At 36.3% G+C, this 15,229-nt stretch overlaps 1 protein-coding gene across 1 annotated transcript in view; it reads left to right on the forward strand.

Moving 5' to 3' along the window:
• The first annotated feature begins 1,299 nt into the window (after window positions 1-1,299).
• nxph2a (neurexophilin 2a) overlaps window positions 1,300-15,229 on the forward strand; it is a 30,395-nt gene continuing 16,465 nt past the window's right edge. The window contains exons 1-2 of the mRNA XM_047369557.1: window positions 1,300-1,678; window positions 1,770-1,908. Coding sequence (XP_047225513.1) covers window positions 1,864-1,908 — 45 coding nt within the window. The 5' untranslated portion in view covers window positions 1,300-1,678; window positions 1,770-1,863. The remainder of the gene's footprint in view (window positions 1,679-1,769; window positions 1,909-15,229) is intronic.

Consider the following 15,229-nt stretch of genomic DNA (forward strand, 5'->3'; position numbering starts at 1 on the left):
GGAGTGCAGGGAGGTAACAATGAAATGAATGAATGAAACTACCAAAAGAACTTAACCAAGTAGAAAACAAATCTACAAGAAAACGCAAACTAAAACATCTAAGCAGGAAAGTAACACACAGCTAAACAGATTGAATCTAATAAACCTGAATGAACTGAAATAAAGCAAGTGAAGAACATGGTAATGCAGAGAAAGTAAACAGAACCCAAACTCAAAACCTAACAGGCAGATTATGACAACTTTGTGTTGGTCTGTCACATAAAATCCCAATAAAACCCATCAAAATGTGTAAAAATGTGAAAAGATTCATGGGTTATGAATTCTGTAGCATGACACTGTAGGCATAAATCACCTTTTAGTACCACACCTGTATTAAAGACTCCTTCATATATGCAGTCATATTCAGTAATTTACAAATATGTGTCCCAATGAGGCTGTTTTGTCAGAATAAAGGTACCTTTCGAAAATGACAACCTTCAAGCAGGTAATACACTTACTTTTCATTAATCCCGTATTTCTGTATTAAAATGTGTTTTTAATTGGTCTGATGTCATTTTCTAATCTTGAGTGCCATGTTTTCATTAGCTGTAAGCGGAAAATCGTCAGAATTAACAGAAATAAAGGCTTGAAAACATCAGTCAGTGTGTAATTAATCAGTATAATGTGTTTAACTTTAGCAAATTGATTTAGTGAAATATATGAACTTTTCAATATATTCTAATTTATTTTATTTGACTGTATAGTGTACACACTTCTGTTGTGTGGTTATGACCACATGGTGGAGCCAAAGTCACAGAAATCCCCTCAGTCCGGTCTTGTCCACTGTAGAAAGACCAAAACACCCCATTATGCCGTTTTTTACACACCAATTTACCGTTTGAAACCATTTGCTGTAATTTTCTGTATGGTCAGAACTGCAACTCTAGCTGTTTCCCAAACGATAAAGTTTTACTCGCCATCTCTGGTATTAGAAAGATTACAAAAGCCCGGTTTAGAGGGATACATTTGCTAACTGAAAGCTTATATTACACATATAAGAACCGAATACGTCTTGTTCCATATCTGGGGACCTTCATTAATATTTCCTTATGACTATTCCTACATGCTTCTCAAGTCTTTGAACATGTCCCATTCTCCATTCATTCCATCCAAAAATTTTGAACTTATCGCTGACATGAAATTTTCCTTCTCTACATTTAAAGGGTTAAAAAAAAAAAGAGCGTATAACTGTGACATCAAGGCTTTAACTTATGTCTTAACTAAGAAGTAAGAGAGACCTTCAGAAGAAGATCTTCAGGTACTGAGTCTCTGAGCAGATGCGCGCCGACCTTGGAGTCTCCAGGCGCGCAGCGGATGATTTTGCGCACTGGAGTCAAGCAGATCTGAAGGAGCGGTCTGCATGACGGACCGCAGTCTTGGCACCGGCTACACGGGACTCATTTGGTAGCATTTCACTGCGCATAGAGACGACTTCTTGCTCATATCGCTCCGGATTTAACAGAAGAAAACTGTTCGGCTGGATTTGAAAGTTAGACAACTAAGTCGCTGTTTGAAGACATCTCATTAGAGAAAATTCCAACATCCTGAGAGACGGGGACGTTTAAAGAGGATTGTTGAACTCTTTGCTGGATTGAGCAGGGATGATTCCAGCGTGAGCTATCAGTAAATTTGCAGAACAGTAAGGAAAAGTTGTTTTTCTTTGAAAATGTAGGAATAAAACCCTCTACTACTGGGTTTTTTTTAAATAAATATCTCCACTTTCCTTGCAGGTGATGTTTCAGCGGCATGCGCGTCTTCTCTCCAAGTCTTCCAGAGAGGATTTAACCGCCGCTCATCTTGAATAAAACCGACAATTAGCAGAAGATGAGAGCCCTGCAAACCTTCTTGTTGTTTTTCCTCCTGCACCAGGTGAGCACTGAGGTGGCTGGATACGGGCAGGTTATTTAAGTCTCGAATCTAGTTGCACTTAAAAATTTGCTCTACCAATACTTCACTGTGTAGAGTTGCTGTTTAATAATACTGCATCACATATCTCTTCCTAAATAACACTTGTCTTGCTCTAACCTTCAGATCAGTTTTACAAGTTGTACTGATTTTTGGTCTTGACTGAAGTTGCACACAACGTATTATTGAAATGTCCAAATCGGTCTTTCTCAGCTCATTACTAGTAAATGCGTTTAGATTTACTCCTGTAGCGATTTAAATAAAACAAGAGAAAAATAAATACATACTTTAGCTTTATTGTAGTCTCACAAAGCATCATATATCTCGATATTACATTTAAATAAATACCTTATGATGTTCTCTGCAAAACAACACCAAAGTCCAGTACTAGATATGTAATGAAACATGTTTGTATTTGCAACTACTTTTGAAATTAATTTATTCACGTTTATTTGCGAACAGTAGTAATTATATATATATATATATATATATATATATATATATATATATATATATATATATATATATATATATATATATAAAAAAAAACACATCCTTAATTTGGACCTCTATGTTGAGCCTGTAACATTCTGTAAATATATTTGCTTTAGCATAGAGCAGAATAAGCAAGAGTTTTAAAAAGGACACATTAAAATAAGTGATTCAAGTAAAAAAGCAGATTTCTTTAACAGCTTTTGTTGCTTCTTTGTAACTCACACAATGCTTTCCTCAGTCGGTGGAAAATTATTTTGGCTTTACTAGAAATTCATTGTGTTAAGCTTTTCGATATAATCTTCCTTTAGTGAAATTTTATTTTTATTGCGATAATCTCTATGAGGAAAGATTTTGATCTTTTGGGGAATTCAAAGGGTTTTCTCTACTTTGATGAACATCTGCTGATGTGTGCTCTCTAGATTTTTTTTCATATATTGTGGTTTTTTTTTTTTATATCATTGTTGGTTTTATCCTGATTATCCCCCTTCCATGATTGGACTTAAATGGTAAATGCCATCGGATTGAAGAAGTTCTTCACATCTGTGCTCAATCCTCAAAGAGGGCTTCTTTTAAAGATAGCCTAGAAGCGTACAGCTGCAACAGCAGCAGAAGGCTGTCTGTTCTGTTGTAATCAGCACTGAGCCTGTTGGGAGCTGTGCCTCCAGAGAGAAAGAGGCAGGCCACCTCCCCGGGGAGGCTCTCTTTATATGCCTCAGTGGCTTTCCTCCCAGCACACCCACAAACGTCTGACTGGGAACATTTTAGACTGTATCAATATTACTTCAACTTTGTAGACTAAAAAAAGACTTAGATTAACTTAAAACAAAAAACAAAAAATGAGTACTCAGGAACCTTCTGAACTTCAAAGATGTTCATTTTCAAAGGATATTGTAAAACAAACATCCAGAAGTCAAATACAGAAATGAGTAATAAAAATATTTGAAATTAGGTGTTGTTAGGTGCAGTTGGAAAACCAGGAATTCATCCATATCTTCCTAGTCTGTTCATGTTTACTTCAAGTGGTGAATAAGTGACCCTGGTCCCAGCATCTGTGCCAAACCCAAGGGACAATTAAGAGGGTCAAAGCCATCCTGGGAGAATTGGTTCTACCCTGTGACATCTGCCGCAGTTATCCCCAGCTCAATGACAACATGACAATGTAGATGAAGACATGAAAACCTATTAAAGCTTCTCTGGTGTCTAGCTTCTTCCTGTCGTGCCGTGACTCTACTCCCACAGTTTTACACAGTAAAATGTCTACCTTTGCAAACTTAGATTAAGATTAGGTATGACAAGACGTTAACAAAGACTATAACAGTTTGGGATCTTATAGCCAGGGTAGCTCTCTGTGGTTGTATTATATCAGGACAAGGCCCATGCTGATGGGATCAGCGAAAGTGTTAACCTTCTGTGTCACATAATATATACATTTTTATATATATATATATGTGTGTGTGTGTGTGTGTGTGTTTTACAAGTACATAAACACCTGGGTTAGATCAGAGTGGAGAGCATGCTTGAATATATTTTATATTTGGAATTGTGACATGCCTGCGGTTCTTCCATAGAACTTTGATGTGCAGTGATTTAAGGGATTACAAGTGATTTCTTAAAGCTTTTGGCGGAAGTTGTGATCATTATTTATTTATCTATCCATCAACGTGTGCTGCATGCAGTGGCAGCTTGCACAGTAATTGTCCCTGGGCGAGCCCGTTCTTCTGCTCCCTTTAACCTTATGGATTTTAATGCTTGTCTTGATCTTAGGTTGTCCTAATAGGAAAAAGTTACAAGAAAAACTCTCTATTTTTTGTTCTCACAAGTAGAAAAATGGTTCTTAAATTGTACTCTAACCCCTAGATTATTGTTACGAAATCGCCTCAACCTGCACAGCCAAGATAGGGTAGCTTCGCAACATTAATACCAGTTAATGCATATTCCACACATACCACTGATCATCATGACATCATGTCAGAGGTATACCTAATTATACCAAATGTATGCATATTTAGGTATATATTTAGGCATACTATTGTATGCACTATTTTCAATTTAATTTATAATTACTTTAAATGCAAAAACATATAATTTATTTTCCCATATTATTACAAAGAGATTCAGGCAGTATGAGGTGAAAGTATTCCTGTTTTGTGTAGAATTATCCAGTCCGGTTTTGACCTCTTTTAAAGGGTAATAGATTTTAAATATGGAATCATTAAATACAGTCTAGATATTTAAAAAAAATATATATATATATAAATAATAATAATAAATACAAATGAACAAATAAATAAATAAACTGGTAAAATAGCCCTTTAATTTTGCACCAAAGTGGAATGCGTGAATCAGATGTCCTTTTCTGTACAGAGTGTTCATGCTGCTCCTTTACAATGTGGCGCCCTGGGTGGTGAGCCACTGGCTGATTTATCACTCTATTAGAATGTGAAGAAAGTCAGAATGTGAAGCTCAAGAAATATTTGTCACTAGTTACTTTTCAAAAAAGGCAGTTTTCTCTTCTCATTTTCGCTGCAGCATCAGGGAGAGCGATGCTCCTTGAAAGTCAGAAACGGCTCGAGCAAGGACAACAATTTTATCCCTGTCTTCGTAACAAAACACAAATTCTACACAAATTCCCTCTCTAAGGACCTTTTAACCCTCCTTCCCTTGCCCATGCTCAATTAGGTTTGGTTTTATTATTTATTTACTGTGTATTTAAAAGCAACTTAACACTGGCAAGTGTAATAAAATGTACAGTTGGGGGGATTAGGAGCAGCTCTTTAATCTCAGGCTCCTGATAATGCTGCACGGGCTGATTGATTAGTTTTTCAGGAAGCTTATGTCAGAAAAACCTAATCCGTCTTTGGATTGTGCCAGCCTTGTAAGGTTTTCCGCGCTGCCACTTTATCATGGTGGCGAATTACAGAGCTGCTGGGCTGTGATAAGGTCCTCGTCTCTTTTACAGACCCCACCGCCCAACCCTTTTGCACACTTGTGCTTCCCCCATACACCCCCACCCCCTCAACAATAAAAAAAAATGTGTTTATATTCTTCACATCCCTGCTCTGCCTGGTCTTCACATCAACCTCTCCCAGGATTTTCCTTGTAAGAAAGAGAGCGGGGAGGGGGAGAAAAGAGAAGAACTTAAGTCTTCAAAAAGCCACCAGAGAAATCGGGTGAAGAGAGAGAAAAAAATGTTATAGAAAATTGGCAAGGCAAGGCCAGTAAAAATTTCTGTGGAAATTATTAAAATATGGATTTGACAGAGTGAAGATGACATGTATAAATGTGCAACCTTCCAGGAATCATTGTGGAGCTTACATGGTGCTGATGTGTATCTGTTCACATATTGGGGTCACAATTTTCCAGCCAGAAGGCCTGACCTGATAATCCCTCATAAACAATACCCGTCTCTGGCATTTGCCATCCTCGGCCCGTGTGGTGCTCATCAACTCTGTGAAGGAAAAGGTTGTCGTTTTTGAAGTTTAAATCCCTCAAATGCAGCCTGCAGCCACAACAGGTTGTCCTTTTACTGTATGGATCCCTGCAAGCTGTTCCTTTCTCGATCCTCATTTACAACCAACGCGGCAATGAATTCTCGCTAAAGGTCCCCGAATGAAGAGACAGAAGCTCTGAATGATTGATCGCTCTGACACAATTGCCCTTTGCACTGACAAAAATGCTAATCGCAAACTGGAAAGCCCATTAAGGACTTAATCCAAACAGTTATTAACGTTGTGATTATTTTTACAATTGCTCCTCTTTTGATGTGTGCCATTTGGCATTAGGTATGGGCAATTATCGTGCAACATATCGTTAGCGCAAAAAGTCTATATTTTAATGAAGAATTAGTCTTCCTAATCTCTAACTAGGGATGTTAGCAAACTATGATTGCGTGAAATTATTTTTAGTGCAAAGGTTAAATTGAATATAACTGTTGTAGTTTTGCTGGTTAGTTTAGTTGAATTTTTACTGCAGTACATGTTCTTATGAGGCTCTGACTAAAAACATGAATTTTCAAATAATATTTATAGTCATTGCAATAAAAGGTACAAATATTGTGATAAAAGTTTGAGTCCACATTGCCCAATCCTATTTGGGATCAACTGAAATGCAGAGCTTTCTTTGTTTGAGTCATAAATTATCTGCTGTTCCTGGTGCAGGAAACATTATGTTAAATGTGTTGTTGAGATTTTTGATCTTCGTCCACAGCCATGAATTTTTATAGCCGTTGTGCAGCCTCAGGCGAGTTAGACCGGGAACCTCTGCTACCTTAGCACTGTCATTACTGCTCTGCAATATCAAAAACAGGCAGCATTCTGTGTTGTGGAACTATTACTGTTTAATAGACTGTTGACTGTGTTTTTTTTTTTTTCAGCTGAGCCACAATAAAATAAAACCAGGCATTTATTTTGTGTACCTTTATCTTTTATGTGATAAACCCAAAACTATGTTTAATTGTGAAGACAAAGAAAAGCATACATGGTTTTTATTTTTCTTCCAAATAAAAATCTAAAAAGGGTGGCATGTATTTGAATTCACTCTGCTTTTCTCTGACACCCCTTAATAGGATCTATTGCAACCAACTGTATTAGGACGTTGAAGAAGTCCAGAAGAAATTCCCTCTGCAGTTTACATACAATGTCTGGTCAGATGAGAAGAAAATTTAACTTTCTAGTCTCTGCTTTATGCTATGTGTAGTGGAAAACTAACACCAATAACACCCTTTCTACCATGAATTATGCAGGTGGCAGCGTCATGCTGTGGGGATGCTTTTCTTCAGCAGACAGGTAAACTGGTCAGAGTAAAAAGGAAAGATGAACTGAACTAAATACAGCACAATCCCTCTAACAGGGCAACAACACTAAATGTAAAGCTAGACTAACAGTTGAATGATTGAGACCAAACTATATTCATGTGTTGGAATGGCCTAGTCAAAGCCGAGACCAAAATCCAGTAGAAAAACTTTGGCAATACTTGAAAATTGATGTTCATAGATGATCACCATCGAATCTGAGCCTAAATGATTCTATGAAGAAGAATTAGTCACAATTTCTGTCACTACATTGTCAAAGCTGGTAGAGGCATACATTGAAAGACTTGCACCTGTAATCTCAATGAAAGGGGGTTCTTCAAAGTATTACAGCCAACTTTTTAGATGTTGATTGATGAAAAATGTTAAACAATATATTGTTTTCCCTCCACGTCACAGTTAAGCAATAGTTTGTGTTGGTCTATCAAACAAGTTTCAAGGAAATATTCAAAATGTTTGGGATTTTCAAAATGTGAAAAAAAACTTCAATGTGTATGAATCCTTTTGCAAGCCTCATCTCTGTGAACTTAATCAGTCAGGGACAGAACAAAAAAAATAGAATATGCTGTATATGAAAAAAAGCTATTGTCCTGTCCACAGACCCTCTGCTTGAAAGTTAATTTACAGGCCTGGTTTTAAACCTGAAACAATACAAATACAAAGAAACTAACAATAAAACTAAAGTTAAGAAAACTAACACAACACTGACAAAAAACAATAACAGAAAATAGCAATACTTCATAAGAAGAAAAGAACTGACTTGTTTATCCTTTGTTAGTAGACGTGCTCACCCTGTTCACCCTGTTATGGTTCCAGCGGTAGCTTGTTTTCAAGTAATTGTGCTTATCAAAAGAAAAAAGTGTATGAAACTCTCAAAGCTTAGGAGATTATATGTTTTCTAAATTTTATAAACATTTCACTTCAATGACTTTTGATCTAGAATCTATTTGTTATTAGTTACATAAGAGACTTTAAAATTAATTTGTTAACTTGATCCCAAATAGTGACACAATAGAGGTGTGAATAAATGTGTGAAAAGGTGGAATCTGAACAAAAATTTCAATAAATCAGTCTCTTTAATTTATAACTGCATTCTCACGTATTCTGACTTAAACAAGTAAATGTTTTTTGTTTTTTTTTACTTTTTACTGTCTGACGTGCAAAGTTTTTAATTACCACCCGCTTCGGTCCTGTAGCAGGCAATAACACCACATGTCAGAGCTCAGGAAAATGATTGACCTCTTTAATTAAAAACTGCGTGGCTTCCCTGTAAAAAGGCAAGGTGTGACAGCTTCAGAATAAGTACAATAAATCTCCCCCTCCGATTATTCCCACTTTTTGCATTTCCTCTTGCCACCAAGCTTTTGAGGCATTTCTTTTGCAGCTTGTCATTTTCAGCTCTAACAAAGCTCTGTCAGCTTCCCAGTGTCTTTGTGTATTTCTTGTGATGTACCTGTCTTCAGAGCGTCTCAGAGAGAAAGGAAGCAGCGTCTTGCCAGCTCTTGTTTCTTCTTCAAAGGGAGCTGTTTTCTGTGAAATCAGACGCGGCGCAGTCAGCTTTGAGAATGGAAACATTTGCTCTGTCAAATTTAGCGGATGTACGTTTGAACAAATCAAGCAAAACAGCCCCCTTTTTTTTTCTTTGTTTTTTTAAACATATCAGTTCCCGCGCAGAATTGAAAAGAACACAATGATAAACAGTAGTTGTCAGAGAAACACAAAAAAGTTCAGTGAGAGAATCGTTTAGCCTTTTTTTTAGAGTTGGAATCTGAAAACCAAAATCCTGATAAAGAAATAAACAAAAATTGTTGCAAGGTGTTAAAACTGGACAAGAGATAATTACACTGAGTCCTAAATGCTTTGTGGTATTATCCTCTTCAATCCCTGCTATCAGAAATCCAGAGGTGTGCGGCAGGTGTCAGGAGCCTGCACAAGGAGTTAGTGCTCTGACCATGTAAGGGGATTATGAAAGTGATGATGCACTGAAAGGTAACGCCTGCCTAAAAGTGAAGTGTCGAGGGCTTTGCTGCTGTCGTATGTGACAGGTGCCGAGATAACGCAAGTATCCAGATTACCTGGAGGCTCTCTTCTCAGACGGCATGCTCGCTGACTCCTCCTCTCCTACTGGGATCTCTGTTAACACTCCCCCAACATCCGTCAGCATCGCTACATTTAAATTTCCCACACTGAGCAATGCTTGGTAGCATCTCATTTTCACCCCCAAGGCCTTTCGCAGTTGGGCGGCAGTATGGCCCAAAGTGTGTTACAATATCTATTTTAGTACGTTTTCACTAAACTGGATTTTTTAAATCAATAATATTGGCATAGTTTTTTTTTAGCTTTATTTCAATGTAGTAATACTTGCTTGTAATTCATTTTGTACAAATATAGTATTCATTTTGAGGTTTAGAAACAAAGGAAATTTGCTGAAATCGTGGCAAATATTGTGTTGTAATTGTTGCAATATCATCAGCTTACCAAAAGAAAATGAAAAGTTTAAAACCTTTAAAACTTATGGAATTAATAAATATACTATTATTTAAATATGTTTCAATAACATATAGACCATTTAACAGATTATGGCTTGGGAAAATGTAAATGTTCTGAAGTTCTGTGTCTCTTTTGCACTAATTTTAATTAATTTGTAACAGGACTCTCATAAAGCTGACTCATAAAGTGGTAGGGCACTAAGACACTGTGTCACACCCACACACACACACACACACACACACACACACCCTTGTTTTGCTATATGCAGTGAGGACCATGTGTTGACTCCCATTGACTTCCATTGATTTTCAGTCATTTTCAACCCTTTCTATGCCCTAACCCTGACAATAACCCTAAACCTAACCATTACCAGTGCATGCCTAACCCTAACCTTAACCTAAACTCAATTCACACCTTAGTCCTAAACCTAACCGTTAGCAAAATTAGGTCGTGAGGACCAGCAAAATGTCCTCACTTTGGTACAAACGGTCCTCAATTAGATGGTGAAATCGGGAAAATGGTTCTCACTGTGATGCCAAGACAGGAACACACACACACACACAAACACACACACACACACACACACACACACACACATCTTGAACTGGACCTTCCATGGACAAAAGCTTTCCTTTTCTATATTACCACTTCAAATGGCTTTGCTGGACTTTAGACAGTCAAAGCAAACTTTTTTTCCACACATTATCTGACCTGTTGTTTCAAGACATTAGGAATCCATCAACTTATTAGCTTTGACCCTCAAAAGGTAGTTTTGCTATTGTATCAGTACATGGGAAAGTCCTTATATGAACAACCTTATTTTGCTAACTTAGAAATCCAGAAAGCTACAAGTATACCCTAATTAAATTTCAGAATTGGTGGTTAATATTTCTGACCTTCATTGCAAACCTGTGTGTTATTCAGAAGAATGATTCCATGTCTAAAAGGGCTGAATGTGAAAATAGCCTCCATCATGAGGTATTGATTATGGCTAAAGTGACAGATTGTTGACGTTTTAGGAATTGAGAGGAAGTCTGTCTGATGTCTAAAGTTGGTGTCTTAGAAAAATAGTAGAATAATTCTGTCATTGGCTTTATGACGTGACATAGCTCAAACTCTGCTTTTGATTGGCTGCAGAGGAGCTTAGTTATGCGACCCAGGCAGAACTGTCAAATCCATCAATAAGATGACTTCCCCAACTGGTTCAAAGATGACTGAACAACGTTCCAGATTGGGTTCCATTAATTTTTTTCTTTGCATTATACATGACATTATGTTTGTCTGTTTTTTGTGTAAAATCTCTGCATGCCTATGTTTTGTTTTTCCTCCAGTTCTACTAAGGAGAATCCCCCAGCTTCATCTTAGGAAGTTATCTAGAGGTGTTTCCTTTGGTCTTATTAATAACCGGTCCCAGCGTGATCTAGAGATCAGGACCGTTTAGCCTCCCAATGATCTGTGCCAGAATGGACAGCCTCCCTGCTGCAGAGCGGGTTACGACCATTTAAAACTACATACTGTTAGCCAAGCTGAGAGACAAAACAGCACACATAAAGAGGTCCAGCATGTTCCATATCTGTCAGAACAGCTTGATTCGGACTAAAGTGAGATGCTTGATTCTTCATGAAGTATGTGAAAGTTGGATGATTCCAGCATGGTTCTGAAGACCAAAAACATCCTCTTTCCCAAATCTCCCCTTCCAGTTTAAAGTATGTAATAAAACTTATAACTAGGCCATATAATAATTTTCCTTACGCTTTTGAGAGGCTAAAAAAAGTTTTGTAATCATTGGATTCTTAACCGATTTATTAGTATTTCCAAAATTATTTCCATGCCAGAAAACTTTATCCTTTTAATAATTATTGTGCAGGTTAAATAATCAGTTAATTGGTATTGTTTATCTTTGTTTGTAGCTAGTGTGAAATTCTTTTTCTTACTTAATAATTAGTGAGTATAGAATGTTTGACAAAAATAAATCTAATTCTTGATTCTATTAGTGATTAGCAGTCATCATTATTTGAAGTTGAAGTATTGACTTATTTTTCCATTGGTTTTACATAGATTCTAAACCTAATAAATGTACAAAAAATTCCTGATTATATTTGTAATATATAACAGAGATCTAATTTGATATTACAATACTGACTTGTTTATTAATAGTAAAATAATTTGAAACAGCTTAATATCACCACAGCCACTACTATTACAGTATTTTGCTTAAAATAATTGTCTTTTCCTTCTTGTTCAGAAGATTTGAAAAATAAAGCTTAAAATGTTTTCAACATTTAGAACAGTTATGACACTAATTTTCTGCAACATCAGTAAATTTATGGCTGTGTTTTGTTACACTCTCTGCTCTCTGACAGCCAAATGATGCACACACACACACACACACACACACACACTTTCACTGCAGCGCCCCCTCCCTGTCTCTTTCCACTGATTCACTCATTCAGTGCTGTTTTATTTATGTCACCTGTCTCATTCACTTCAGCTAAACATCCGTTAGTTACAGTGTTGTTAATATGATGAAAGCAGTGACAACAGAAGCAGCTGGAGTTGTTATATACAGTTTTGTTAAGTTTTCCTTTATCATATGTTTGCTATGTTAGTATTTTTATTATTATTATTATTACTTAAATGTCTTCAACTTAGAATTTTGTCATTTTGTGAAATTCTATTGAGCCTTTTACACCCTTCATCAACTACTTTTGTACATACTTTTTATACTTACATTAATTCTTGACTTCAACAGGCTAAAGCGCTGCTTTCAGTGGAGTCAACTGTGAGTTTCTGTGTTACAATATTATTTGACACCTGATATTTGACTAGAATGAACTGGCATCTTGAAAAAGTATTTTGGCTCTTAACTCAACTAAATTCCATGAAATAAATGAATATTTTATTGCGTAATCTCAAACTAAAAATAAATGAAATATCCAACAATTAATTTAAGTACATTTATTCAAGGGAAAAAAATTAATAAAGCATTGTCTATAATAATTATATACCATATTTGTTTAGTTTATCTTCAATTCTGTTTTTTACATCATGTTGTTTTGGAAGTGCTGCCACAAAACAAAGTATTGTCGATCCTTTCGTCACAAATGTAAACGTTGGGTAAACTTACGGAGCTTTAACTGCAACTGTGTGCTTGGGTCAGATTAGACTAAATTCAGGTGAGAGTGGCATTAAATAAAGGATTCCCACTGTTATGGGTGGTGGATGATCTGGGATGCCTTGTGCCTGTTTCTCTTCCCTGTTTCTCTGTTTTTATTCTCAGTGTGAGATTTTACTACTGCAATAGAGTAAATTGATAAAGAAATAATCACATTTACCAGGGGTAACAATAAATGCCCCCTGTACTATCTAAAAATGCGATTTATGTGAGTTAAATATGTGAGGAAATAAGGCAAAAGTCCTTTTATGTTTATAAAGTATTTGTGTCACTTAGAAACATTCCTGTTTTACATATTGCTTGTGCATTGGGATGAAGGTTGTGCTTCCACACAAAGACAGAGTAAGTTACCTTTTTGCAGCCATACCATCTTGTTTCTCTCTGCTTCCATATCGAATGATCTCCTGACCATCTGGAACTGATCATTTAATGCTGTATACACAGCCTCTGAGTGCTCTTTACAGTAAAATAACTAACGTTGCTATCAGGGTTCTAATACATTTTGTAGCAGTGATGCCTATTTGTAGAATACTGTATATGGTTTTAAGTTGCATTGCTCATGCCACTGAATTTTTTGACATGCCCAAAAAATCTGTGGCTGCTTGAATTAGCTGGATTTCAATTATACAGTCATATTCAATAACAACCCACATCGTGACACAGATTATAATTGATTGAAAATGACTGTATGTATGTTACATATTCAGATGCATAGAAAGGTGAAGCTTGAGCGTTATTTGCTCAGTGGTATCTTTGTATGCTGCTGAAACCCAAGGTACAATCACATTTGTGTGACAGGAGTATAAGCCAGCAAAGAACAGAGTAAATGTGACACCTGCTGTACTTTTACTTGTTTATTATTGAACAGAGAAGTTATTTTCTACAATTCTATGCATGTCGCTTGTTCACTACAGGGAAGGAAAATGTGAACAATTTGTTTAGTTTAGTGCATCAGTTTTTGTAAGGAGTGTCTCTAATGACACAGAACGCTTCAGTATGAAAAGTCAAGTCAATACCCATTCCAGCAGTCAAGTTTGTCAATGTCCAAATGAGATGAGGTTAGGCATCATTTGAGTCAGACTGCTGTGACGCAGAAGAAAAATACAGAATTCTGTGATTGTGATTGAGCTAGAGCAGAACTACACTGACACTGTAAACATGACTAATGGCTCACATTATAAGATTTATGGTAGCCAGAGGAGGGTTAAGTTACATGCTATAATTTATGCAAATCACAGAACAGCCGTGAGTAACATCAGGAAGGCAGATGAAGCCAACTACAGAAAATGTTGCTTGAATACACTTTTTGAAACCAGAATAACTCAGCGTGCGTACTTTTTCTGTATTAGAATAAAGTAAAACGTAAGAACTAAGTAAGTGTACATAATGTCTCAAAAAGGAATTTGGACCTGACTTTTCTTTTTTAAAAGAGTATGAGATCAGTAACTCTGGAAGTTTTAGAAACAGAATTTTCCTCAGGCTTGCTTGGTCATGTTGATGATTGACTCAATTTCTAAAGGGGATATATCAACATTTTTTGCAACTTTTCTTTTTCAGTTGTGTTCAGACTTGTAGCTCTCAGCAGTTATATTCGAGAAATATTTAAAAAAGGGTTAATGAAAAAAAAGGGAGCCCAAGTCAGGAGGGAGCACTGCTGAAAGTGTAAGGTTGGTGATGACTTTATGTACAGAAAACCAGACTCAGGGAATAAAGCATTACACAATGGCCACCAAAGACAAATGTAGTAATTTCAAAGTCTTCAGGGCCAAAGCGATCTCTTAAGCAAAATATTGGTGTGGTGATATATCAAGTGAAGAGGACTAAGTTTAGTAAAATGCTGTCTGAGAGCTGTAGCTTGGAGACCTAATAGACGGGCACCCCACCCAGGGTGGCCACTCAATTTTATTTTTGTGTTGCCAGTAAGTGGACACACATTAAGTTGGCATTGTCCCATCACAAAGTCTTATTTGTTGAAAAAACAAACACACAAACAACAAACAATCAGTTTAAAACAACTGGTAGTCTGCTGTTACATCTGTAATATCATCATTTTTAAATGGTATTGTTTTAGAGAGGTGTGGCTCCAAAGCTCTTTTTGTTTAAGAAAAAGTGTTTTAAAATAACTTAAAAAACAATGGAAAGGCTTATTGCAATTTACTTCTGTTTCACAATTTTACGATTTGTTGTTATTTTGGTTGTAAAATATGATATTTGCCCTTTGACAAATTAAACACTGATCAAAATACTCTGTCTTAAAAACAGATAGATGACAGGACAAAATAATGTACTTCCAAAATGAGATTATCAACACAATATTA

The sequence above is a fragment of the Girardinichthys multiradiatus genome, chromosome 7 (assembly GCF_021462225.1).
Source record: "Girardinichthys multiradiatus isolate DD_20200921_A chromosome 7, DD_fGirMul_XY1, whole genome shotgun sequence".
Lineage (NCBI taxonomy): Eukaryota > Metazoa > Chordata > Actinopteri > Cyprinodontiformes > Goodeidae > Girardinichthys > Girardinichthys multiradiatus.